General features: G+C 45.6%; 1 protein-coding gene across 5 annotated transcripts in view; it reads left to right on the top strand.

Moving 5' to 3' along the window:
- Positions 1–24,858, top strand: part of LOC139047780 (poly [ADP-ribose] polymerase tankyrase-like) — a 110,029-nt gene that overhangs the window by 70,960 nt on the left and 14,211 nt on the right. For 4 of the 5 annotated variants that reach the window (XM_070521849.1, XM_070521853.1, XM_070521850.1 and 1 more), the window contains exons 36-43: positions 2,967–3,196; positions 4,560–4,830; positions 8,082–8,396; positions 8,855–9,069; positions 11,757–11,795; positions 16,471–16,576; positions 19,941–20,104; positions 22,839–22,980. In XM_070521849.1, coding sequence (XP_070377950.1) covers positions 2,967–3,196; positions 4,560–4,830; positions 8,082–8,396; positions 8,855–9,069; positions 11,757–11,795; positions 16,471–16,576; positions 19,941–20,104; positions 22,839–22,980 — 1,482 coding nt within the window. The remainder of the gene's footprint in view (positions 1–2,966; positions 3,197–4,559; positions 4,831–8,081; positions 8,397–8,854; positions 9,070–11,756; positions 11,796–16,470; positions 16,577–19,940; positions 20,105–22,838; positions 22,981–24,858) is intronic. The other variant, XM_070521852.1, reaches the window with a different exon arrangement.

Below are 24,858 nucleotides of genomic sequence, written 5' to 3' on the forward strand. Positions count from 1 at the left end.
TTCTTTCAATAAATAATTTTTTTTTTCAAAGAATTGCTAATAAATGTTTGCTCATTCCTTCTACGAGTTGATACTATACATTCTAATATCAAGAATTTGCTGTAGCAGTAAACTAATCGTTTACTAGACTACCCTAAAGCTGCCTATTTTCCTGCGGACAGGAAAGTGTTAAGCGTCACCACGACCTTCACCGAGTACGTTGAGGCCTACTACAATGCTGATAGGTGTCGCTGGATGGCGCCATCAAGGAGGCTTACCTTGCGAGACACCACTGCGACATCGGACTAGGACGAGGACACTACAGATCTTGCCTTGCCTGTGCCGATCACATTCGTTGATGTGCTACGACACATAGACGGCATCTGGAGTTTCATGTGTTCATGTGGCACCGCAACGGACCTCCTTTTGGGCATTGCCCAACTCGAGCAAAAGCTCTTTGCTTCTCGGATCGAAGAAGGTGCAAAAGAAGCTTACCGTTTAGCACGCAAGTGTTCCACGGTTTGCTCCGCCAGGCAAGAAACGCGGCAGTGGATTGTGGTACAAGGTTTGTTTTAATAAAGCATGGTTGGCACCTGTACTGCAGTATTCTCTCTGCATTTGCTTTTTTTTTTTTCGATTTGGGTTTTCTAGGTCTTCAGAGTATTAGTTTGTATTTTACATCAAAGTTTCTTGTAAATCCGTTGCGAGCAACCGTGCTTTTATGGGCATAAATTTTGTTGTTCGGATCTTACTACGCTCGGGGTGTCTACTAACCGAGAAGACCAGTAATTCTCAGGGATATTGAATAGTATGGAAATACTCAGGGAAAACTCGGGGGAATTTCTGCTTCTATTGGGGAAAATCGGCTGTAATTTTATTGAAAGGGAATGAAAGTCGCGCTAATGCTCGCTCGAATAACAGAGAGGAATTGTAACAAATTGACTTTGACGTCGTTTCTTCAGCTGGAGGAGTTGGCAGTGTACAGTCGACGCCTGATTTTTGGGACGTTCCCGATAATTCGGATGGCATTGTGGTACCACCACATACCCCGTGGAGTCAGTGTATAAGAAAGTCGGAAATTTCGGACGCAAAATCTCTTCTCCGTCCGATTTTTCAGAATTTTTGTTGTGTCCACAGGTCTGAAACAGCATTTATCAAAGCCACCACCGCTGCCATTTTGATTATCTCACCGCCTTGAACTGGCGCTCTCGCACACAGTATCACTGGCAGCCATAGCCACCACCGTTGCAGTGCTATGCGTAGCTGCATCGATGTTCGCTGTTAAGCTTGTTAGTGTTCGGTGTCGTGTTATTCATCAAATCAATTCGCCGCTGTCAGCAACGACGCCAACTCCGCCTTTGAAATCCTCGCAATTGGCTTCGAAACTTGGAAAGCACGGCACATTGCATCATGCTGGTTTCCGAGAGTCAACTTTGCCTCAGTACAGTTTTGTTGCATGGTGAAGCATATGCGGAGCATTGCGGTGAAGCATAAGAAGCATGGGAAGGGCAATTTGACGTAGTATGTATTTCTTAATTATACATGCGTCCACACACCATCTCCTGTCGCAGTACCAGCACCAATATGTGTAATAAGTGCACTGGCAGGCCTTTTTGAATGCATCTGTGGTGATTTGAGCTTTTAAGGGTAGTAAAAAGCATGCAATTATTTTTTCGGGCGTTTTCGCAGCCCCTAGGGAGTCTGAAAAATCGGACATTGACTGTACAACTGACTGCGAGGATGCTTCAAATGGTCCATGGGGCAAACGCGTGGTGGAAGGACAACAAGAACAGAAAGGACCTACGCATTGAAAAATGAACTGGAAAGGAAGCATGTCGTCGCTTCTTTGAAGGGGCTTGAGCTCAAAAAGCGAAGTGTTTGCAGACGCTGCAGTGCAGGTGTCTCTCATCCAACCCGAAATAAACTCTTTAAAGCTGTAAAACACAACACTGAGGCATTGTGCGCGGGCTGAGAGTATGTTGGCTGCGGTTGAGGTTGACTTTCCAGCTGCTGAGAGAGAATCTCACATGTGACAAAGTTCGGGCCTCATATCAATGAGCTTGCTATCAGTTGATAGAAATAGCTCATATTCGAAAATATTTGCTTCTGTATGCATCTTTTTATTTGTATTTGAAAATGGTCAACTCGATTTGCAATAGTCATTGCCAATTTTTTTTCGAAGATAATTTATTCGCTCTGCATTTTACTAACTCATCCCTTCTGTTTTCTGTTCGAATAAAATAAACACTACTCGTTACTGTTCAAACTGGATTAAGTAGTTTTTTTTTTTTTTTTAACATGCATGTCAGCCCATAATGACATGAAACAAGGTTCAGTGCCACTCGAGAATTTTGCAAAGGTACTCGGGGAAAACCTGGAAAACTCGGGGAATTTGGGAAATATCAGTTTAGTAGACACCCTGTACACTTTTTCGTAGTCCTGAGAAAGTATAATCTTATAATGAGGGTTCCACTGTAAATACTTCTTTATTATTATGTCCTTAGTTGCTGACTACTATAATACATGCTCTCTGCATGGAGAAGTATCATTTGATACCATTTTCATGTTCATGTGGCATTTACAAGTCACCTGATTGACTATTGTTTTCTGGAAGGGGCTACAAGATGTATTTATGCCCATTCCATCTGCTTTCGGCTAAGAAGACCTTGTCTTCAAAAAGAAAAAGAAATCGGGGCACATAATCATTCACAACAATGCATATACCTTCATGAAGACAGCACATGGCACCATTGTTAGTACAAAACAAAGCACTAGAAATAATTTTTGCTGGGATGTCATGCCCAAAGGTAAAACGCAAGCTAAAAACCTGCCTCTCCACTTTGCACACAGGAACAGTGTATCTCAAAGTCCTCCCTCCTTTTTTCTTTCTTTTCCTTATTACAATGCTTCTTGTAATGATAGGAATTAAATCACTTTGTGTTTGCACTGATCGGTCTGACGATTGCGACTGCTGCTCGGTGCCGTAGGTGGCGCAAGCTTTGATGGACAAGGGAGTACCAGTGATGGCACGGGACGAACACGGATCTTCGGTGCTGACGTATGCGGCCATGAACTGGAACTACACCCTGTGCCAGTTTTTCCTGGACAAGATGGGCATGGTGGCGGCGGCTTGTGCCGACCAGGACCATTCTCTGCGGACCCCGTTCACAGCCGCCTTCTGGAAACTGCAGAGCGACCGTCTGCCGGAGGACATGCAGTGAGTCTCGCATGTTTCCTTCTGCCGTTTGCAGCTAGCCACAGGTAGAGCTGGGAAGGCTTCATGGTGCGTTTAGACAAATGCACTGATACTCGAGCTACAGCTCTGCGGGGTAGGCCGAGTGACAAATGGCAGTTCATGGTGCCACATCGCTTACTTCTTTCCGTATTGAGAATGAAACCAGCTCATTGGGGTAAGCTTCGATTCCTTGTGCAAGTAGCTAGATCTGTAGCTCAGCACAATGTTAAATATAGTAGGACTTCGTTGATATGATCTCGTTACGTACGATTTTCCTGCGTCAACATTCGCGATTGAGAATGCAAAAGATGACCCAATAAAGTTAGACTTTTTTACCAGTTCATATGTTTCCGACGTATACGTTTCCAACCACTAGATCCCATGTAAATAAGAAAAAGCGCAAGACATGCACAATCAAGAATAGTAGCTGTCCACCGCAGCAGCTGTCGTGTAATACTTGCCCGCCCATTTCAAGTGAAAACCTGGGCACGCACTCAGTTTTCTATTTCTGTACAGCAAATAAATATTCTCCCAGATCATCGCATGCCATGTTCACAGCTTTCGCCACCAACCCTGTTGCAATAAGTATCTTAACCTATGTGTTTCACAGTGCATGGGGCATAGTGCCATGGGTTTAGCGCTCGTCCTGTCGTCTTCTCTGTCTTTGTCCCTGCTATATTGCGCTAGTCTTTTGAATAATGATGATACACCAACTAGCCCAGCTTTCTGCTTTGATGGCATAGTGCCATTGGAAGCGTACTGCACAGTTTTAATAGGCGATAACCAAAACATGCCGCCTCATGTACCACCATGCCCTGATGCAGCCAGCACGAACTGAGTGTCATTTTTTACTCTGCCGCCATTGTAGGAATTTTATTCTGGCTTCACCCACCAGCTGGATTTTGTTTGTTTCCAGTTGCTGCCACAAAACATCTAATAGAAAAAAAGACAACATACATCTTGGGCTCCACCAGCTCAACACGCCTCAGTGTCTTGTGCTGCAATGATTCGCACTGAGTGAGCATGTCAAAACTTCCCACCAAAATGCCCCACTCGAAGTTCCCTCTGATCGAGACTGAATTCCAGAAGCACAAACATACGCATGCCAAAGTCACAAAAACGACGATGGAGGCTTGCTTCCCATATGCACAGGCGAAAAAACGCGGATTGACGCACCAACCAAAAACAGAACTGAAATTTAATTTGACCATTTCACTTCAATTTCAGTTCCTTCTTTCTTGGCGGAAGGGGGTGGGGGTAGCCAGTGCCTCAATCTGCATCTTTTCACCGTGTGCTTTCCCAGCCAGACCGGTTGGCAGCCAAACCTTGGATTTCATATGTGCAGGTCGTGGTGCCTCTCACTGCTCGAAGCCGGTGCCTCTGCGGACCTGCTGACCTGCTTCCCACTCCAGAACCTAGAGTTCCCAGGCACAACGTGCCTGACGGACGTCACGCGTATCCACTCGGCATCCCCAACGGCTGCCCGCCTATCGCCCCTTATCCTGGCCGTGTGCAAGCGCAACTACGCGGTGGTCAAGATGCTGCTACGAGCGGGCGCCAACATCAACTTCCGAGATGGCCAGCAGCGCACAGCCCTCATGTACGCCGTCAGGCTGGTGAGTACCTCCAAGCGGGAGGCTTGTTCTCGGTCCTCCTTTTTTTTCACGGTGGGAATTAAGGGGGGATGAGGGTCTTGAAAACTTTTTTTTTATTTCGTAACATATCTTCCTGAAAATTTGCATGCAGATATATCTTTGAATGCTGATCCCAAATATATATTCAGATTTTATATATCTCATCTATAAATGAAGATATTGCAAAATAATTCATCCCACATAGGTCTTTTCTTACGGGCCGTTATGATAATTTCTTAATTAGAAAAACTAGTTTCAAAGAATGGCTGTCATTTCCAAGGGCCCATTGCACATCCTAAAGCTAAAGAAATTTTTAAAAAGTGATCATATAGGTCATGAATGAATAACAAAGTAGGAAGAAAAAAACAATGCGGGAGTAATTAGCTTACATCTGACCTAATTGCTAGTCTAATGGGTTTAATGAAAAATGGAAAGCTTTAGGATGTAGTTGAGGTTTTACTGAAAAAAATGATACCTAATTCAATAAAATCAGTTGATGCAAACATTATGAAAAGTTCCGTAAGGCAAAGGCATTTGATCGAAAAAGCAAAGCTGAGAAAATTGCATTCAAAGTTTTGCTTACTCTGCCACTTTTGTTTACCTATCACATGGAAAAATTTAATGCTTTAGCATGCAGCCCAGTCATTACTGAACACAATAACACCAAACTCAAAGAAATCTGTTCATGTAAAGATTGTGAAAACCTCTGTATTGCATTGGTACTTGGCAAAAAAAAAAAAAAAGCTCAGAAAGTCGTCTTTACTTGCTGCGCCGACGTTCATTAGCTCGAACTTGCGGAAAGTCGCGGACTTCTTCGCCAATGAAGTTTTAATGTTGTCTGCGTACTTTGCACGCCCCGCGCACTCAGCGCAAAACACCGCGTCGAAGCGTTGAGCACGCGAGCTCGGTTCAGCCGCGTCCGTCGGCACCGAAGCGGCGTTCGGAAACGCCGAAGTCGACGTTAGGCTTAGGTCAGCCGGCTCGGCCGCTTCCGACGACACGGAATCCGAAGCGACTTGCAGCGTTTCAAAAGTTAGCATTTTCGACGGGCTTAGTCTAGGCGCATCCACCGGCACTGCAGAGACTTGCGGTAACACCGAAGTTGACACCGATCGGGACTGTCCAGCCGCGTCCACCGGCGAAGCTGTTGTTGGCGAGCTCACTCCAGCCGCATCCACCAAGGCCACAGCCATATCTCTATGCCACAGCAGCTTGCGGCATCACCGAAGCTGTAGTTCTCGACGATGTAGCGCTCTTATTCCATGCGCGCCTCTTTTTGCTGACTGCTTTTCGCGTGCTTGCTTTCAAGCGCGCGTCTCGCGCCATCGTGACACGCGGAACAAAGACACCAGGCACGCAAAAGCAAGAAATTCGTGGTTAAAAGAGGCGACTCAATAGCCAAAATATCTACAAGAACGATAAAGAAAAAGGCGGAACGAAAAATACAAGAGGAATGCGAAAAATGACGTGCGCGCCGGCGAAAGCAGACGACGCGAAGGAGTCGAACAACGCGGCCACGGGGCCGCGGCAGGCGAAGCATGCGTCACGGCCAATCAGAGGGCTGCGCCTCGGGGAGGCGCCCGCTTCACCCAATCAGCGGCTGTCTCGCGACGATTTCGCTTTGAGAACGGGTGCTTGGGGTGCCGATCGCTCCGCTGCACGAGGGTCTACAGCGCGCCGAGGGGCGCCAGAATGGAGAGCGGGAAACCAGCTTTCAAACGAGACCAAGATGGCGCCGATCGGTTTGCGTCGCGCGGAGCTACGGCAGCTTGAAAATGAGGCAAATCTTCGCGCTTGGCGTTCAATTTCGGCTCACCGACGTTTCTAAATTGCCGTTTTTTTAATACTTCGAGTAGGAATTGAGCCATAATATTTTGTAGAGGCATAGTTGGGACATTAAAGACTTCAAAAACGCAATTTTTGAAAATTGCCATTTTTGACCTTTTTTCGCGATTTCAAGACCCGCGTCCCCCCTTAATTTAGGCTGTGGAAAGAGTTATTTGGCAGTGGCATGGCTGGAATAGGTGTTTGAGGATTGGTTGGTGCAGGCTGCTGGTGTCGCATGGAGCGGGACGCCAGAGGGCAGAGTAATACTAGAGAGTTATCGTGTGTCCGGTGTTCCGCTAAATGCAGGCAGACTGGGCGTTCTGCCGGATGGACGGGGGGGGGGGCAAATGTGAGTTGCCGGCACCGTGCGGACCACTCGCGTTTGCGCTTCCGCCCATCCGGCAGAACACCCGACCTGCCTGCATTTAGCGGGATACCGGACAGGCGAAAGCTCTGTAACGAAACAAAACATACCCCTACCTCTACAGCAACATGCGATTGGAAATCGGGCAATCTCATCACTGAGGAGTTGCGTAGCTTCTGCTCATGGGCTGTTTGTGCAGGGCTTCACAAAGTGAAAAAGTTAACCACCTGAGAGTAAATAAAGTCAAGCCATAAATAAAGCTTCGTACTACTTTGCAGTGATTTACCATTTACTTTAGGAAATCTTCCTCTTGTGGAATCTCTTCAGAACTGATTTGCAATATTAGTGCAAAGGTTTGAGCATGCACAATCCAAACTAGGAGGATGGTGATGTCTGCATGCGTGTTTTTGGGAGGCAAAAGTATGCACCGTGCCCATGAAGAGTAGCTCAGACTGTCTACCATGTGAAAATTTGGTACTGATGCAGTGCGACAGCAGTTGACAGAAATAAAAAGTTGTGGAGCAAAAAAAAATGGTAATGAAACGATCAAGCAAGGATTGTCAGCGTAGGGTAGGGCGAATGTGAGTGAAGAAGTAAATGTGGCTGCCAGTAAGACGACTTAGTGTGTAATACCGCAGTCGCGTGCTCGCTTTCAATGAGCATTGAAATCAGATCAGCAGTAAATGTGGCTGCCAGTCAGACGACTTAGTGTGTAATACCACAGTCGCATGCTCGCTTTCAATGAGCATTGAAATCGGATCACTGAAATCCACAAGTCTCATTGGCTACCTTCCACAAGTTCGCATAATGGAGCCAATTATGTGTGCGTACTTTGATGGCTTTCAATTTCAGTGGTCCTCAAAAGCGAGTATGTGGCTGCAGTACAAGAGCTTCAGGTGTGTTCTAAGATGGAATTGGCAGCAATCAGTGCTGGCAAGGCAGACTTTGGTTCACCAGTAAAGATATCTCTGTTATCGCGAAATGAGAGCAGATGTCGCCTCTCCCCCTTTTGAAAAAAAATAATATATATCTTGCATTGCAGAATGACATCAAAATGGCCAAACTGCTGCTCAACGCCAGTTACGACCCCGACCGGGACACAGACCCATACGGGGACGTGCGGCGCACGAGCTTCAAGAAGACGAGCCCGGTGGACCTGACGCACCAGGACATGTACGGCTGGAACGTGATGCACCACGTGGTGGCGCCGCTGGCCAACTACACCTTCTGCTGTCCCGCCATGCTGCAGCTGCTGGTGCACGTGGGCACGCCGCTGGACGCACCCGACAGCAACGGAGTCACCCCGTTGCAGCTGGCAGCTGCGCGCGGTGTCGCTACCATCACGCATGCTCTCCAGGTGGGCAAGCATCTTTCTTGTGTCTCATGCCTTGCTTAGTTTTCGTGCAGTATTAAACTTCTAGAAGAGATCCTGAGGCACGTTTCTTTGAAACCTGAACAATATGCTGGAATGAGTTCTCTCATTGTCCCTCCTTGCGTATTGTTGCCTTATGCGAGACATATCTTAAAATTTAAAACTTCATATGTCCTCACACTAAGTTTTGTCGCGGTATTCTGTAATTTCCTGTAAAATAATATGTGCAGCTCTCCTGCGCTGCGGGAATCGGTTGTGTTTCAAAATCGGAAGCGATTTTCTTTGCGCATTCTGGTGCCATGCATTCTGGTGCCAACACATCTGGTTATTTATGGAGAAGAGTTGACTCATCATGCAGCAGTCGCAATGAAATCTCTGCATAGGCTTGATGCTGGCATCTGAATCGATGTTGAATCACCGTGTGCGCATCTTGCCTCTTGCAGACCGCCATGCAGTTGTCTCACGACCAGGTGCCCAAGGTTGCCGTGCACTATCTGCCAGTGGCAGATAACCCCAAGGAGCTGGATAAAATCAAACTCCCCGCCCACTTCAGCGAAGACTCGAAGGAGTTCCTGGAGAAGGTCTCCGCTGAGGCAGCTTCTAACCAGAGGGACTCGCGGGAGGCAGTCCCTGACCCTTTTGCCAATATGGATGACGGGTGAGCCTCCTCTGACAGGTTGCGAGCTTGCTTACATCATGTAGAATGTTCTCTTCTCACTCTGTGAAGCACACGCATTCTTACGTGCCATCTTTGTGAAGAGTTTGTTGTTAAATTTTAGCCTTCCTTAGGTTGTGTTTCAGCTCATAGTTGTTGAGTGTGAAGCTTCAAGCTAGTGCCACCAGGAGGTGTGCAGTGAATGTATGCTGTTACAAACAAATAGCCTTGCAGCTGACCTTTCTAACCTGGCAGCATGAGGCGTGAGACAAGTGAGGAAGGTCACAGTGGCTGCTAGAATAATAATCGAGTCCAATCTTACTGTAAAGAAGCTGCGTTCAACCCAAAAATGCCTTCATTATGTCAGTTATTTGTTTTAAGCACATTCCTTACACGCTGATATTGGTGAGAAAAATCTGGGCTTTTTCTTTGTTCACTGCATCGAGGTAAGACTGCAACAACAAAATGAGAACACACTGCATACACTACTACATACAGTTAGACCGCAATATTACGAGCTTTAACGTAACAAAATGCTCACGGTAACGAAGTAGTAAACATATTATAACTTCGTGTCCATAGAGCACAATGTATTTTTAACCTCAATATAATGCAGTTTGTGTTTACCCGCAAGTTCAGTTATAAGGAAATTTTACTCCGGCTGGGAAGGAAGATCAAGGCAATAAATTTATAAACTACAGCGGTTTACATTGGTCAAACGGAAGCTGTAAGTGCACCTTTCAATTCGTGCGACAGAGAGCGGCTGCCGATAGGTGGTGACTTTCATTGGCATTCCCCTTGAAATGGGGCAGGGGCAAATATAGTGTAACTTCGTTCACGTGTTTTGGAAAAACGCGAGATAAAATGTAGTGACTGGGGAAAACGTATGATCCGAAGTCGCAAAAAAATTCAGCAGACTCGACTGTAGTTGACGCCTACATAATGCGAAGCATTACGCTAATGATTGTAGCGTGAGGCACCAACGTGCGCTGAGTTCTTGGGGCTCGATTGGTTCTGGACACATCATTTCCGTAGCTTCAGCAACCTTAACATTTGCACTCCTACGATTCGGCCTGTGTCAGTAGCTTGTTTGGGTGGGGTGTTTTGGCGGGATGTTTTGACATGCCCACTTGACAAGAATCAATTGTTGTGGCTCGAGACGCACTGCGTTGCTTTCCTATTATGTAGTGCTTTAACGCGGCGACTGGAAGCCCAAACTAAATCAAGCTGGCAGGCAGTGCGGAATAGGATGCCATCAGTATGAAACACGGTGCTCGCTTCGTACCACCTGCAACAAGGAACAATAGTACATTTGAGTTATCACCTATTTAAAGCATGCAGTACCCTTCGAACGGCGCTATGCTACACACCTTGTGATACAGATAGGTGAAGATGCTTATTGCAATAGAATCGGCTTCGATAGATGTCATTGCGGCGTGCGACGACCTGCGAGGAGATTGGCTGGTACTGGAAAAGGAAGCCCAGTGCGTGCTGACATTTTCATGCGGCACAGGCAGTCAAGTACTGCCCTCCACGTTGCGTGCCTCACGCTTTTTTTTTATTCGCATGGGCTCTAGCGGCTGGCAAACATATGCGATCGCAGTTTGACAATGTAGAACGTTGGTGCTGAAAGATAGCGCTGTCTGAGAACGCATTAATTAAACAGTAAAAAAGAGGCGAAACTGTGCAGTTCACTCCCAAATAATTCGACCCTGCTTGAACTGGCGAAATTGACCTTATTTTCCAGTGGGTTGAATTAAACAAGATGGAGGCAAATACGCCAAAGCACACCGCTGATTCATCTTGCAGTGTTTTCTTGATATTTAACAATCCCCAGGACCAAACGGGTCCGCCACTTTCCATGTTTCTGAAGTAGAAAGCTAATGTAGGATTGGCATCAAAAGTCTTAAACAAAGTAGGCATCTAACACGCGTCAGTTTTTTTTTTTTTTTTTTTGCAAGAAAAGTTATCGCACCAAGGTTGCCGGTTTCTGAAAGTCAGGTTTGCCACGCGGATATTTTTTCCACAAATCGGCTCCGCCACCATACATTCCTGTTGTGCAGTAAAGCATACGATTATTGCAAAAGTGGTTTTTGTTTTGTTCCTGATTGCACTGCGCCGGCATTTTTTGGCCCGATGTTCTTTAAAAAATGAAGTGCACATTAGAATTGGGTAAATACTGCAATCAGACGATTGTGAGCTACTGTTATTGTTTGAAAAATCTTCCTAGGGCGGGCCAAAAATAGGTGCTTTCGATGATGAGGATAAATGACGTGTTCAACACATTCACTATCCCCTAAGCACCGCTGGAAGAGGCGATGCCAGTAAAGAGGTCACTGCTGGGGACTATAGGGGTCAGGCCTTATACTGCTGCATGCTGACTGGTCAAGTTCGAATGATGTTCTGGGACGAAGCGGGGTCGTATCAGCGAGATCCTGCTCTAGTCATCTAGCCTGTTCGATCTAGCAGGTTTTACTACATTTATTGCAGTCTAGCATTTTGCCTATCGCTCCTTGAGCTTTTCTTGCTTCATTTAGAACCTCTATCTCTGTATTGTGCAGTTACCTATACCTGTAATGGCTCCGGTTTTATCTATCTCTCCTCTGCTTTTTTTTCCACCAGTACTCTGAACGTCTGTTGCTTATCTCCACTGCTGACCAGTAAATACTTCCGTCCGCTTTGAATCCCAGCGCTTCTGGAAGGTGGACGTTTCCTACGGGTCTTGCTGGGTGAATATCTTGGCGTTCCTTACGATGTACTGAGGGCGCCTTGATGCCAGCGGCAACCCTCAGCGCGGATCAAGGCGTTCTAGCCTCCCTAGCCGCTGAAGCGGAGCAGCATCTAGACACTCCAGCGGCGGCGAATTTAGCTGGTCATGGCCTCCTCCAAGATGAGTCGCGGTGTCGATCAGCGGCACTAGAGGGCACACGCATCAGTGCATTGCATCGCACATTCTATGCAGCATAGTTCCCTATTCCTTGCATGCCTTGCATCAGCACCCTGTGCGGTGTTGTTGTCGCCATGCGGCAAGTAACGAGCATGAGTAGCAGCAGAGGCAAGCGGCACAATGCCCCTGCTTAAGGACAAAAACGAGCTCTGCGAGAAAGGAGATTTCGCTGCTTGTATAGGGATGCTACAGAGCTCACTGTCAATGATCTCGAAATCAAAAGAAGCTGTTCTTGACTCGCTGAAGAAAAGGACAAATTCCCAGTGAAAGGAATCGAAATTAACCAACACTTACATGTAAGTGTCTTCAGTGATTGCACTGCTCTTGGGACAAGTTTTGGATTGACTCATAAGACTTTCGTTGAACCAATGCGTAGTGGCGGCCGGAATTCCCGACATCTAACCCGATCTTGTTCAATCATTTGTGCATTATGTGCAAGCGATGTTGGAAAATGGAAGAAGTGACGGGCATAAATAATGTTGCCGTAATTCGGGATGTTGTCACCTGGCTTTCGTGCGATATTAAAAGCAAAGCTTTCCTGCATTGTTTGACAGGTTTTGAAGCAGCGTTCATGGGGCCGTGCGGAGAGCAGCGGTTAATTGAATTCTGTGACCGTAGCATTTGGTGTCGTACCATTTTGGGCGACACCCAAGGTCATGTTGGCAAGACGGGGCGGCAGAATAGAGGCGGAAGCTTCACCTACACCGATCAGCACAGTGCGTTAGACCAGGGTTTCCTTATTTTTGCTTTTTGTGTGCCATACAGCCACTGTGTAAGGGAACTTTGTCCTTGCAGCATCAAGCAGGGAAAAAACACCCGCTGTGGTTGCTTAGGAGTTGCGGCTTTGAGCTGCTGAGCGCGAGGTTTTCGGATCAAATCCTGGCTTATGGCAGCCACATTTCAGTGGTGGCAAAATGCAGAAGCACCCGTGTTCCGTAAATTGGATGCATGGTAAAGAACTCCAAGTGATCAAAATTAATCCAGAGGCACCCCCCCCCCCCCCCCCCCTCTACGGCATGTCTCATAATCAGATGGTTGTTTTGGCACGTAAAACCCCAGAATTTAATTATTAATCAAACTGTGAAAGTATTTGCTGGCTGCCAAGTGCAACAAAATTGTTTGCTTTTTGTTTTTTTAAAGTTTGTCTTTTTGTACTGCCCAGTTATTCACACAATTTTATGGCCCCTTCCATACCAAAGGGATAAGAATTCGTCTGCATCTATACTTTGCACAAAAGGACGAATTTCTATGTAGCATAGTGTAGAAACCTCAATATAACGAAGCTGATAGAATCTGGACTTTAGCTTGTTATAGTTTGTTATTTGAAATTCAACCTTATGCAAATAAGTAGGGGTGTGGGAGTATCAAAATTTTTGAATTCAAATTGTGTACGAATACTTATCTTCAGACTACAGAAATTTGAACTAGCTGAATAAGGACTACACAGCATTTGTGTTCTTCGATTCTCTTGTGTCCATGTCTGCATGCCTTATCTTCTTTCACTTAGTTTCGAATATTGAATAATGATATGCCATGCAATTATTAGCAAGTTTGGTTATGTAAAATGTTGGAACATCGCAATTACATTGTCATTGGCAAAATGTTTGACTAGAAGGCTGTTATACTAAAACATTGTATATTTGGGTATGTTAACTTAAAAAATTGAGTAATTCCCACTAGCTGTCTGTTCTGGCCAACCTGTGCCTTACTATACGTCAAATGCCCATAAGCTCGAAGACGTTGGACCCGAAGCCACCTGTCATTAATTCTATTCGCTGTTTGGAAATAAGCTGTTGGGCAATACAGGTGGGGAGGAGGGGCAATGCAAAAAAGTGCACTGTCACTGTCCATAGACCAGCACCCTTTGCTAAAGTGAAGCTGGCTTTTCCGCAAAGCTTAGGCGTCTAGTGGCCAAGCTTGCCCTGTAGGTGACGTTTCTCTAGTAGCATGAAATGATCACAAAATTATATCAGAGACATTCTCCGATTAAAAAACTAATGCTAAAAACAGTGTTTAGTCCCACACAGCCTGCAGTATATTCGATTTGGTTTGAATATTCTCAAATATTTTTAATTGTTTCCTAATCGAATAAGGGATGTTAAAAATATAATAGTCTACAATATTCAGAATTGTTGAATATTCGGACATCTCTACAAATAAAAACAGTTGCTGACCGATTTTTTTCTTCTGCAGCAGACTAAAAGGAATCTCTAAATTTATGGGCAATTGTAAAAAACTAATTTAAACTTGGAAAAACATTTACTTTGCTGAATTTCAAAGTCAACGACTAAAGATATGTTTTCTTGCCATATCAACGATATCTTCACATCAGCGGTTCAGCCTGCAAAGCTTTCACATCCACTCCGTCACCACGGCCCACTGATAGCGTTGTCCCAGTGTGGGTGACACTATCAGCTTGCCATTCCTCACAGTCCAACCAATGCAGCATCAAGGTGATGCAAAGGACAATAACATGTTGATCATGGCCATTGTGTCTGTTTGTTTCTTTGTTTGTTTGTTTGTTCACATTTCCTGCAGTGCCGTGAAGGAATAATTTCAGGGGGATACAAACATACAATATTCAAAAATAGTCATACAGCATGCGACACGGGCTCAACCTCTGATAAAAAAAGGAAAGAAAGAAAAGGATCGTTCAATATGAAATCAGATCAGTCAGTGCAAGGAAATAAGGAAAGCAAAATATGAAGAGGTAAGAGTAGCTGAGTGCATTAAGTACATCAGATGTCTTCTGCAAATTTGCAACATTGTGCGTGCACAAGAAATCAAGCAAGATCCAGTACAGCATTTGAAATTTTGGTAGCTGTCACACAGTAATACTTCGTAGGCTCAAAGTATTAAAAACCAGAAAAAAGTTTGAGATAAGCGGATTTACGAGATAAGCAAAGCTGGAGAAATTGGAACGAAAAATCAAGTTCTTTCTAAAAAATTCACCACTGCTGAACAGGTTCTTGAGAAGAGCTTCTAAGCTGGCTCTTAGTAAAGATTTCGAAGAAAAAAAAAAAACATGCCAGAGATATCAATTGGCTCCGTTTTTTGGCACTGCCATTTTATTCAGTGCATAAAGATTGCGTAAGGCTGGTCTGCTTCGCACATCGTATGGGCTGATAATTCCCATCGCTGCGCTCAACTTAATTTCGCAGCATGCAAGGCGTTTCTTCCTTCGGCTGATGTCTACACCACACGAGGTCCTTCATCATTGCCACCTTCACTGTCCTCTGTGTTTGTAGCCATACCAATGACTTGAGTGACAGTAAATTTACCCGGCACATCCTGCCCAGATAGCGCATACATGTGAATGTTCACATCGCTTGCATACGCAATGCACCTAGAATGGACTTGCCATGAATAATGCCATGGAAAGCGATGTGAGCATTCACATGCACACAATACGCAGGCAGGATGTACCGGTACTCCTGCGGCACGTGAGTTCTTATTCTGTCTACATTGCGTAGAATAAAAAATCCGTACTACGTGCATTGCGTAGAATAAAATTAAAATGGAACTTATGGTAAAGCAAATAAAACACTGTATCGAGCGTGCTATCTTGGAGGGCCTGCCTCTGCCATCTTGTATCGCCCAGTCTTTGTAGCCACCGCAGATTACTTCCATCATAGGGTGCGCTATTCGCGTTTGTGCTCAGTCGTGCTGAAAACTTTGTGCAGCCACAGCCAAGCTAGAGGAGGTGCACGCGAGAAGGCGGTGCACATCAAGCCACCATGCTTCTCGGCCCACTCTAACACGCTTTTCCTCACACCCGCAGTATAAGTCGCGTTGCACAGAACGCAAGAGGATCTTATCTTGCTTGGACTTAATGCAAAACATTACAGCAAGACGGTCTTGAATTTAGTACTAGTACTGCTACTCAGGTGTATCAGATGCTGCTCCCCTTCGGCGACCGTGACCTTCTGTGTGACAAGCGATTTTAGAGGTGTGTTCGCAAGTAACTGCATTTAGTTCAGCCATTTGACCATCTGCACCCACAGCTGTTGCCATTTATTGCCTCTGTATTGCTTCGCAGTAGCAGTGAAATTTCGTTAAATTCAGAGAGCGTATGAGCACTTCGCTATATTGGGGTTCAAAATACATGGTATTCTACTTGCAAATAGTAATAAAAATGTAAATACTTCATTGCATCGACAGTTTTCTTATTGAAGTTTATTACATCCACATTTAACCGTATTACATGCAAATTAGAACACATGTATGACTAATACATGGAAAAAAATATATTGCAGCATGGCAGTCAGTGTCCAGCACACTATTCACAAATTTAAAGAAGTTAAAAGCACATCGGTAAAGTCCAAACAATTCAATAACAACTGCAAACTAGAAGCTTATATGTGTTGCTTTCATTGGTCACAAAATGCAAACTTGGTCAATTTTTGATAATCGTAGTTGCAAGCGTGCGCGTGTGCTCTTGCCCTCTTGATTTGCAGGGAGGTGGTCATGGACAAGGCTCAGAATGTGCCGTACGACGCGCTCTTAACCATGGTGGATTTGAGCTATGGCCAGTTTGGTCTGTACAGTTTTTACAAGATGCAGGTATGGACCCCCTTCTGTGTGCTCAAGACCAAGTGTTCGTTGCTGATGTCGTCACATGTGATCCATTCTCTTGTGCACTCGTTTATTTAAAGGGCTCCTTGCCAGGTTGGGCCATTACAAACTTACGGGCCTGGCATGTAAATCACGCAGCATTGTCAATCTTGCCTGCGACGTATCAAACAGCTGCTCAGTACAAAAACAGCTTAAATTTCTAAAAGCAGCTTGTGCGCTCTTGTTTTGAAGGCTGCCCTCTTTCCAGCAAGAGGCAAGGTCACACCCACTAATGCCTCTAATAAGATGCACTGCTTGCACTGTCACCTATTATAACAAATGACCTGAATAAATTGCCCAATGCTGAAATCTCAATACTAACCCTGGGAGGGCGCCGCATAGCTTAAAGAGGAAGGGGGAAAAATAATAATTAAAAGACTGGGCTCGTGTTGAAAGCATGAAGCAATCCCTCGGCTCTGGTACAGGAGGGCGTAGGGAAGAAGTGTCACTTGTAGACGCTGATCAAGAGAGAAGGAGAGTATATCTACGTTCGCAATGAAACTCGGATCCTGACAACACAGCAACGCAATATCTCAACTGTTTGTATCTCCTTAGTGATGCAGCAAATTGAAATATTCTTGCAATAAAAAGCTCCCTAGGCAGCTCCCTGCAATTTTCAGTGTACAGTCGAGCCCACCTTTAAGTGCCCCACTTAAGAAAAGTTTATCTTAAAAAAAATGAAACCCTTGCAACCGTTAAAATGTACATTATTTCAATGACAGGAAATCGCACATACCACGAACATCTTTGAGCCTGGCCGATCAGTTACAGCAAACAGATGCCTATTGTCCGCCTGGCCTCCACTTTGCCTCTTCGAGTGTCGCTGTATTCAGATGTGTAATTATGAGGGCTGCCTGCGTGGAGGTGACGGTCGCTTGCGTCCAAAACTGTTTTCGCAAGGTCGGCTTCGTCAACATACAGTCAAACCTGGATATATTGAACACGGATATATCGAATTATTGCGTATATCGAACACTTTCTATATCACGTGGAAAATCGCATGCATTTTTAATTTTTTATTTCGAATGGGGCCGGATGTATCATGGATATATCGAACTCCGCCGCCCCAGACCAAGTGTGCTCTGTTGACAGGAGGCGAGCTTTCCCGCAACACTCTCGGCGGCACGATGGGCATTCCAGACTGCTGCGTACAACAGCTCCCACATCGGTTGCGCCGAGGGCACCATTTGAACGTAGCGGCGTACACACGCGGCGGCTTGGAGCCAGCTACGGCCGGTCTCGAGGGGAGCGCGCGCTCCCCGGCCGTGAGCCAGCCCGGCCGCCTCAATCATGCGCGCCCGCGCTCCCGCCGTGCGCGCGTGATCGAGGCGGCCGTGGAGCCAGTTGGAGCGCTTTGTCGGTGCTGAGCCACACAGCATGTGCATTGAGGACTTCGTTGGCGGTGACGACAGCACCGGAACAGTGGCGGAGTTAACAGACGTGGAGATTGCGGCAGAAGTGACTGCTGAGCGGCCAAACGACGACGCTGCCGAGGCTGATCCAGCAAGCGTTGATGTTGCCCCGCTCCCGACTGCAACTGAGGCTGTAGCTGCTTTGGCCGTTGTACGCCGCTACTGCGGCGCAATAGAAGGCACTGGACCGTCTCTTGTGGACCGTTTGGACTATGTTGAGGACGCCGTGGTCAAGCACGCGGTTGCCAATATGAAGCAGGCTACGCTGCTTCAGTACTTTCAGCGGACGAAATAAATACTTTGTTTGAAGCTTCATGTGAGTATCTATTGCGCCACGATTGGTTCATTGATTGATTTGTGCTAGTTTTTGACGCGTTTTCTACGTGATTTTATATATCGAATTCTGGCTATATCGAACTATTTTGCGATCACCGCGCTGTTCGATATATCGAGGTTCGACTGTAGTACATGATGTTGAGCCCAATGCTTTCGAAGAGAATCAGTCCAGCGGCGACTTGTGGCAGCGTGTTGTAGGCTCCGACGTGGAGGACATGACGTTGGCTGAGACGATTTTATTTCTGCTGATGACGACACTGACATTGTGGAAGCGTGCATGGACAAGAGCACGGTTCATGAATAAATCGAATGACAATGAAACCTTGGAGCCAGCACCCATAAGCATGGCTGTAGCAATGGGCTACATAGAGGGCCTCAGAGAACATGTCTATGCCAAGGGCTTTGTTGAGGGGTGCTCTTCTGCTTTAAATAAACTGAAGACTGCCCTCATCTTATCCTCACTGCAGAAACAGACAAGCATCCCTGACTTTTTGCAAATAAATAAATTAAGTGTTCTGACTAGCAATGCTTTTTAGCTGTGGTCCATTTACTACTAACCTAAGGCTGTAACCGATTGATGCCGTGTGACACGCAGGTTCGTTATAAGCGAGCTCGACTGGTCAAAACATTTAATAAGACTTGATGCGGGGTCTTTTAAGTGCTGTCAGGGTTGTTGCGTTCGAATTTTTAGTTCAAGATATTCACAAAAAACTTATCGTCACATCATGAATGTGGTATTGTCAAACATTGTTATAATGAATTTGACACTAGAATACCTTTGTTGCATCCAATATTTGTTACATGCTGCTACCAGCAAGAAACATTGATTTACTTATTATATCTGCTAATTCATTATATCAAGTTTCAACTGTACACCTGTGATCAAAAGTAACCGGACCACAATGTCTCAGAAAAAAATATACTTCGTAGTAACAATGCGCAAACTTAAATTGACGAGTGCACTGGAAGATTTGCATGTCAAGATTTCCAAGTCCTCACTTTCAGGTTAAATCCAGAGGCAGCTCACATAATCGGATTTATAGAGAAATCCTTAGTCCGTGTACTTTTGCTCACCAGGGTACCTGGTTTCAGATAGATAGGGCTGTCTTACCAGACGGTGCACGAGTTTTGGAACTGGTGCGATACATTCCAATTTATCCGCATTCAATGACAACCAATAAGTTCAGTGAAAGCTCCCCCCATTAAACTACATGTGCACCTACATTCTGTGCCATCATGGTTCAAACATGGTTCCCGAGAGACACTGTTGTCATGGAAGTGGGCAAACATGATTAAACATATCCTATTTCACTTAGACAATGCTGTATTAGCCACTGCATTCTTAGGTTGTTGCCTTCTATAGATTGCTCAATGACTCATTTCTGACGTCCGCACCAGCCTTGCTAATCTCTTTTGATGTGGTCAACTAGTGTTATCTTTGCTTGTGATGCACACATTTTTCTTAGGCGGCTTTGGCCTTAAAGTTGTAATTGTTCCCCACCTGCTCACCTGTGTTCTGCTGGCTGAATGTGACACGTCACCGTGCCCTGTGTGCTCTTTCACAGCTTATTCAGCGAGGAGGACTCGTGGTGCTATTCTGTCGCTGGGGCCGTGTTGGTGACTCTGGCCAGTGGTCCCGGTCGTGTTATTCCGCAGTCGCTGAGGCAGCTCGCGAATTTGCGCGCCTCTTCCGCTCAAAGACTGGCAACGCTTGGGAGGACCAGCAAAGGTGAGCCACGTTGAGTGTTGTGTGTCTCTGGCAAATAATCCTGGTCTTGAATTATGTCGAATTGAGATGGCCTCTTGGGTCACATTGATTTTACCTCGTTCAGTAATAATAATCAGCCTATTTGAGTCCCTTCAAGACCAAGGCCTCTCCCACAGATCTCCACTTACTATCCTCATCATCATCATAATTTATTGTCCCTTAAAGGCCCCTTGTAGGGGTATTACATAAGAGGGGAGCATGCACATGAGTACTCGCATTATTAATGCTAACAGGAACAAAAAAAAAAATAAACATGTCAGGGGTGCAAATGGTAAAGTATTGATGCCATGGCAGAGGTGTAAGTGAAGTAATATTATCAAAGTAGACTGTCAGTAACTGCTTAAATATTTGTGGATTGTGTTCATTAACTTTTGATTCTGGCAGCTTGTTCCACTGCTCGAAACTGGTGGGCAAGAACGTTCTATTAAGTGTTGTGGTGGTACAATGCAGGGGCTGTACACTTTAAGCACCCCCAGTCTAGCGCCGGCTGATTCCATCTCGTGCCTGCAACTTTTTTTATTTTCATCGCACCACCTAGATCTCTGCCAACCTCCAGTCCACTTCCCTTACCTGGCACCAATTTTGTGACTCTAATAAGGCCACTGGTTATCTTCCCAATGCATTACATAACCTGCCCTACTGCATTTTTTCCCTCCTAGTGTCAACTAGAATAAATCTGTTACCCCCACTTGCTCCAAACTGCTGTCTTTCTATCTCTTAATGTTGCACATATCATTTTCCGTTCCGTCACTTGTTGCATGGTCCTCAGCTGCTTCTCAAGCTCCTTTGCTGACCTCCAAGTTTCTGTCCCATGTGCAGACAGTGGTAGAATGCAATGATGGTTCGCTTTTCAAGAGTCAATCGGCAATCAACCAATCTATCATTTTTATTTTGATATCGAGGACACTGGGTGTACACAGACAGAAAGCCATCTATCATGCTTGAGAAGGTCTGCACACCCAAACGTTGGCAAACAGGAAACATCATAAATACAGGACATGACCAAACCAAAATTGAAGTAGAAGCATACAATGTTTAGCTGTTCCTAAGTAAATTAAAAAATCGTAAATCGCCTAATAAAAGGGATTATCAAAGGGGAACATTTCAACAACTCGTCACACAGAAAACGCTTCTATACACATATAGAAATGCACGCAAGAACATAGGCACCACACTGAATTGCACATTGTGTCATGATGCAGGTAATTGTGTTAATAAAAGCACTCTGAGTGTTGAGATACGTTAAGACAGAGAGAGAGAGCTCTTGCACAATTCTACTGCTTGCTGCTGTATCTGACTTGTACAAATTGAGTAGAGGCATGGCTTTTTCAGTTTTACATGCTGTTACGTGCTAGTTGCAGTTTCTTCACCGAGGTATTTTTCTGCAAATCCGATAGTAAGTTGGCTGGTGTGGCTTTGAGTATCTCTGTGCACATTACAAGATTGTTAAGGCCTGCTCTTCTGAAACACATGCCTTAACCCTTTCGCTGTCGGACCTTTCTGACCGTGACGCACCCCCAGTGTCGGCTTGGTTTCAGGGAACGAGCATAACAGGGAATGAACATAGCAATTTATTTTTGATTATGATTGGTATACAAATAACATAGTCAATGTAATATACACATTTCAGTGTTCTGCAGCTGTTGTTAGTAAACATCATCATCATCATCAGCCTGACTATAAAATCCCTTCAACATCCGAATCTGACGATGCGGAACCCTCTTCCTCGCATGCGACTCTGTCCGAGTCCGAATCCGAGCTCGGCTCGTATTCTGAATCGGAATTGAGCCACCGCTCCAATGAGCAGACGAAGGTCCCGCGCGCTGAGCCATCCGAAAGTAACCGCGCGCAGGGAGGATGCGCTTTCAGTCGCCCGCACAACGGAGATAAATGGGACGTTGCATGATCAAGATGACAGAGAGAGATGGAAAAAGGCTAAACAAAGTTCGAAGGGCTTTACGTTTACTGCTGCAAGTCGAAAGCGAGGGTGCGGCGAGAGAGCGAAAGCAGCAACGAGTCGCTCTTTTCGGAGAGGCAACGGCACGTGCGCCTGAACTTGACGCGCCGTAGCAGGCACACCAACAGAAGAAAAATAAAAACCTTCAAACCAGCGGAGATGGCAGAGCAACCCTTGAACACATAACCACACGCGCGCGACGCATGATACAGCGAACACGGAGCCACCGTGCCACTCAGCAAAGAGAAAGTGGGGAGTGGCCGTCGCGCCGTACTCTTCAATACATGGAGTAACACAGGTCGGGGCGAATATACGAACTTGTAGAAAGAGTCAACAGATTGCGTGGCCAATCCAGGAGCGCCAGCTTTGCGCTCTGGCGCGAAATTTTGAACGCACGATAGAGAACGTACCGGTACGTCAGTGACAGTTTTGGGGGGGAAGCGCGATGACGTACCGGTACGTCCGTGACAGCGAAAGGGTTAAAAAGCTTTTTAGCACTTACGTACAGGTTGCACATCATTCAATAGAAGACATAGCTTCTTGTTGGCGTGTTTCTTTTGAATTTTGAGAAAGAGTTCAGGGTGGTGCAGTGGAAAGAAGGGACACAAATGAATTCGTTTTGTCTTCTTTATGCTTGTACACTGGTCGCACGTGCACATGTGTGTGCATGTTCATGAATGTTGGCGTGCCGTTCAGCTTGGACGGGAGTTTGAATGCTCTGCAATTGACGTTCTCCAGCTTCAAGGCCCAGCCTCGCAAGTTCCGGGCCGTGCAGTGGGAGAAACGCAAGAGCCCTCCACCCAGCAATATTCCCATCAGCCTCGGCGATCCATGCAAGTCATTACTTCACCCAGCGGTGCTGGATCTGATGCGCAAACTGGTGGGTAAAGCCTCCTCTGCTGCCTTTTGAACTTTGGGTTTTGTTCTAGCTTTCGTTTAAACTTGGGCTTACACTTGGTCTCTAGTGTGGGCTTCATCTTGAGCTTTTGGGCCCAACGGGTTTCCCTATTCAGGCATATGTCATTAGGCAACTGCTTAACTGAATTGAATGAAATTTGTTGCATATTTAAGGCCAAATTCTTGCAACTAATGGTCACAGATACTGATTTAGACCCAAAAATGATTTATATAACTTGACAAGAGCTGAAGTTGGCAAAAGAAAGAATGGAAGATATTTTAATAATGCTAAATGCACCTGATAAAGTGTGTAAAACAAGGTTGGTTTACAAGTCAAATTTGGCAGCATCGAGGATATGTAGTTACCTTGAAATGGCACTGTTGGAAAACTCATAATCATAGTAATAGAAGTGTGTAACCTGCATCATTGCACACCATTGCACACAACCTGGCTCTGCCATACTCCTGCTCTGCCATCGTTCGGGTTTGGCTGCAAAATACTAAGGGAACAACAAAGCTGGGCTCTAATAAGTTGGAGCCATCCCTTACACTTTTGTTGACTATGCACCATTTGATGCACTGCTTGTTCAGAGTGAGAATTGTGACTGCTTCATGCAGCAATTTGATGAGTAGACGTCTGCTCCTGTAGGGCTTTCGTTATTGTTGGACTTCACCTGTCTGTTAAGGGGGGAGGCTACACTTGAAATACAACTTTTTTATTTGTGGACAGATCTCAACCAAATTTTCACACATTGTGTATTTTAATATGCAGATTCTAAAAATATAATTAATTTTGCCATAGGATAAGTAGTTTCTGATATACTCCAAATGCATTGTATAAGCTGATTCCTTTGTTTGGAGGAAAATTAGCTTCTAAACAGAAAACCCTAACACAGTAATTTAAGTATAAAGACTATCTAGGATGTTCAGGGAGTGCCATAAGGTATTATTCAATGTTCTAGGCTAACCTGAGCAAGAGTTAGAGCTCATCAAAGTTGTGAGAAAAAAATGCCATCTTGACAAGTCAAGCATGTGACCCATTTCAAAAACTTTTTGAGAAGAGTGCTGCTTTGAAAAGGTGCATGTTGCTTACTGCATACATTTATCTTTCTGGCAAAAAAAAAAATTATGTTGATAGCTGAAATAGGACAGAAGCTATTTTACCTCCAAAATTGGAAGTCTGTCGGAATTGTTGTTTTGAGAAATCAAGGAAAAACGTTCTGCAACATCTTTATTGAGAACATACCAATAAAATCTCAAGGAAATTCACTAGGGGCATAATCTGGATACATCCTATCTTTTTGCCGCTTTTTGGCCAGCTTCCTTGCGCTCAAAGAGGCTTCTCGCTTCTTGATGGAGTTAGCACTTCGAAGGTCCGGCGCTCCGGACGTTTTCCGGCGCTCGCTGCGCGCTCGCTACTTTCTTCAGTCGTGAAGGAAACGGTGCCTGCACGATCTGTGCCAACACGCGTGGCGTGGGCGGACGAAGTGTTGACGCTAGACGCGCCAGTTTGCAGCTCGGAACTCGATCCGGTAGAATGTCCAGGCAGACCAGCAACCGGCAACTCCGCGGGTATGACAGGCCTAGCCGCCTTCCGTCGCGCATTGCACAGCCGCTTGACGCGTAGTAGCGTTGAGACGACAATCTTTTCCAGCCACCCGGGCAGCGAAATGAGCATCTTATCAAACGTCGCGAAGCAAGCGGCTGAACAAACGTAGACAGCGGCGCGATGAAACCAGAGATAAACAAACGTAGCGAGACGCGAGAGCGGTCGAGCGCGCGCCGACGAGCACCGGACCAATAGGAGCGAGGCGCGCGGGGGTGTGCGCGCTTTGGCCAATCGGTGGCACGGATGCATCCT

Source organism: Dermacentor albipictus, chromosome 7, assembly GCF_038994185.2.
Source record: "Dermacentor albipictus isolate Rhodes 1998 colony chromosome 7, USDA_Dalb.pri_finalv2, whole genome shotgun sequence".
Classification (NCBI taxonomy): Eukaryota; Metazoa; Arthropoda; class Arachnida; order Ixodida; family Ixodidae; genus Dermacentor; species Dermacentor albipictus.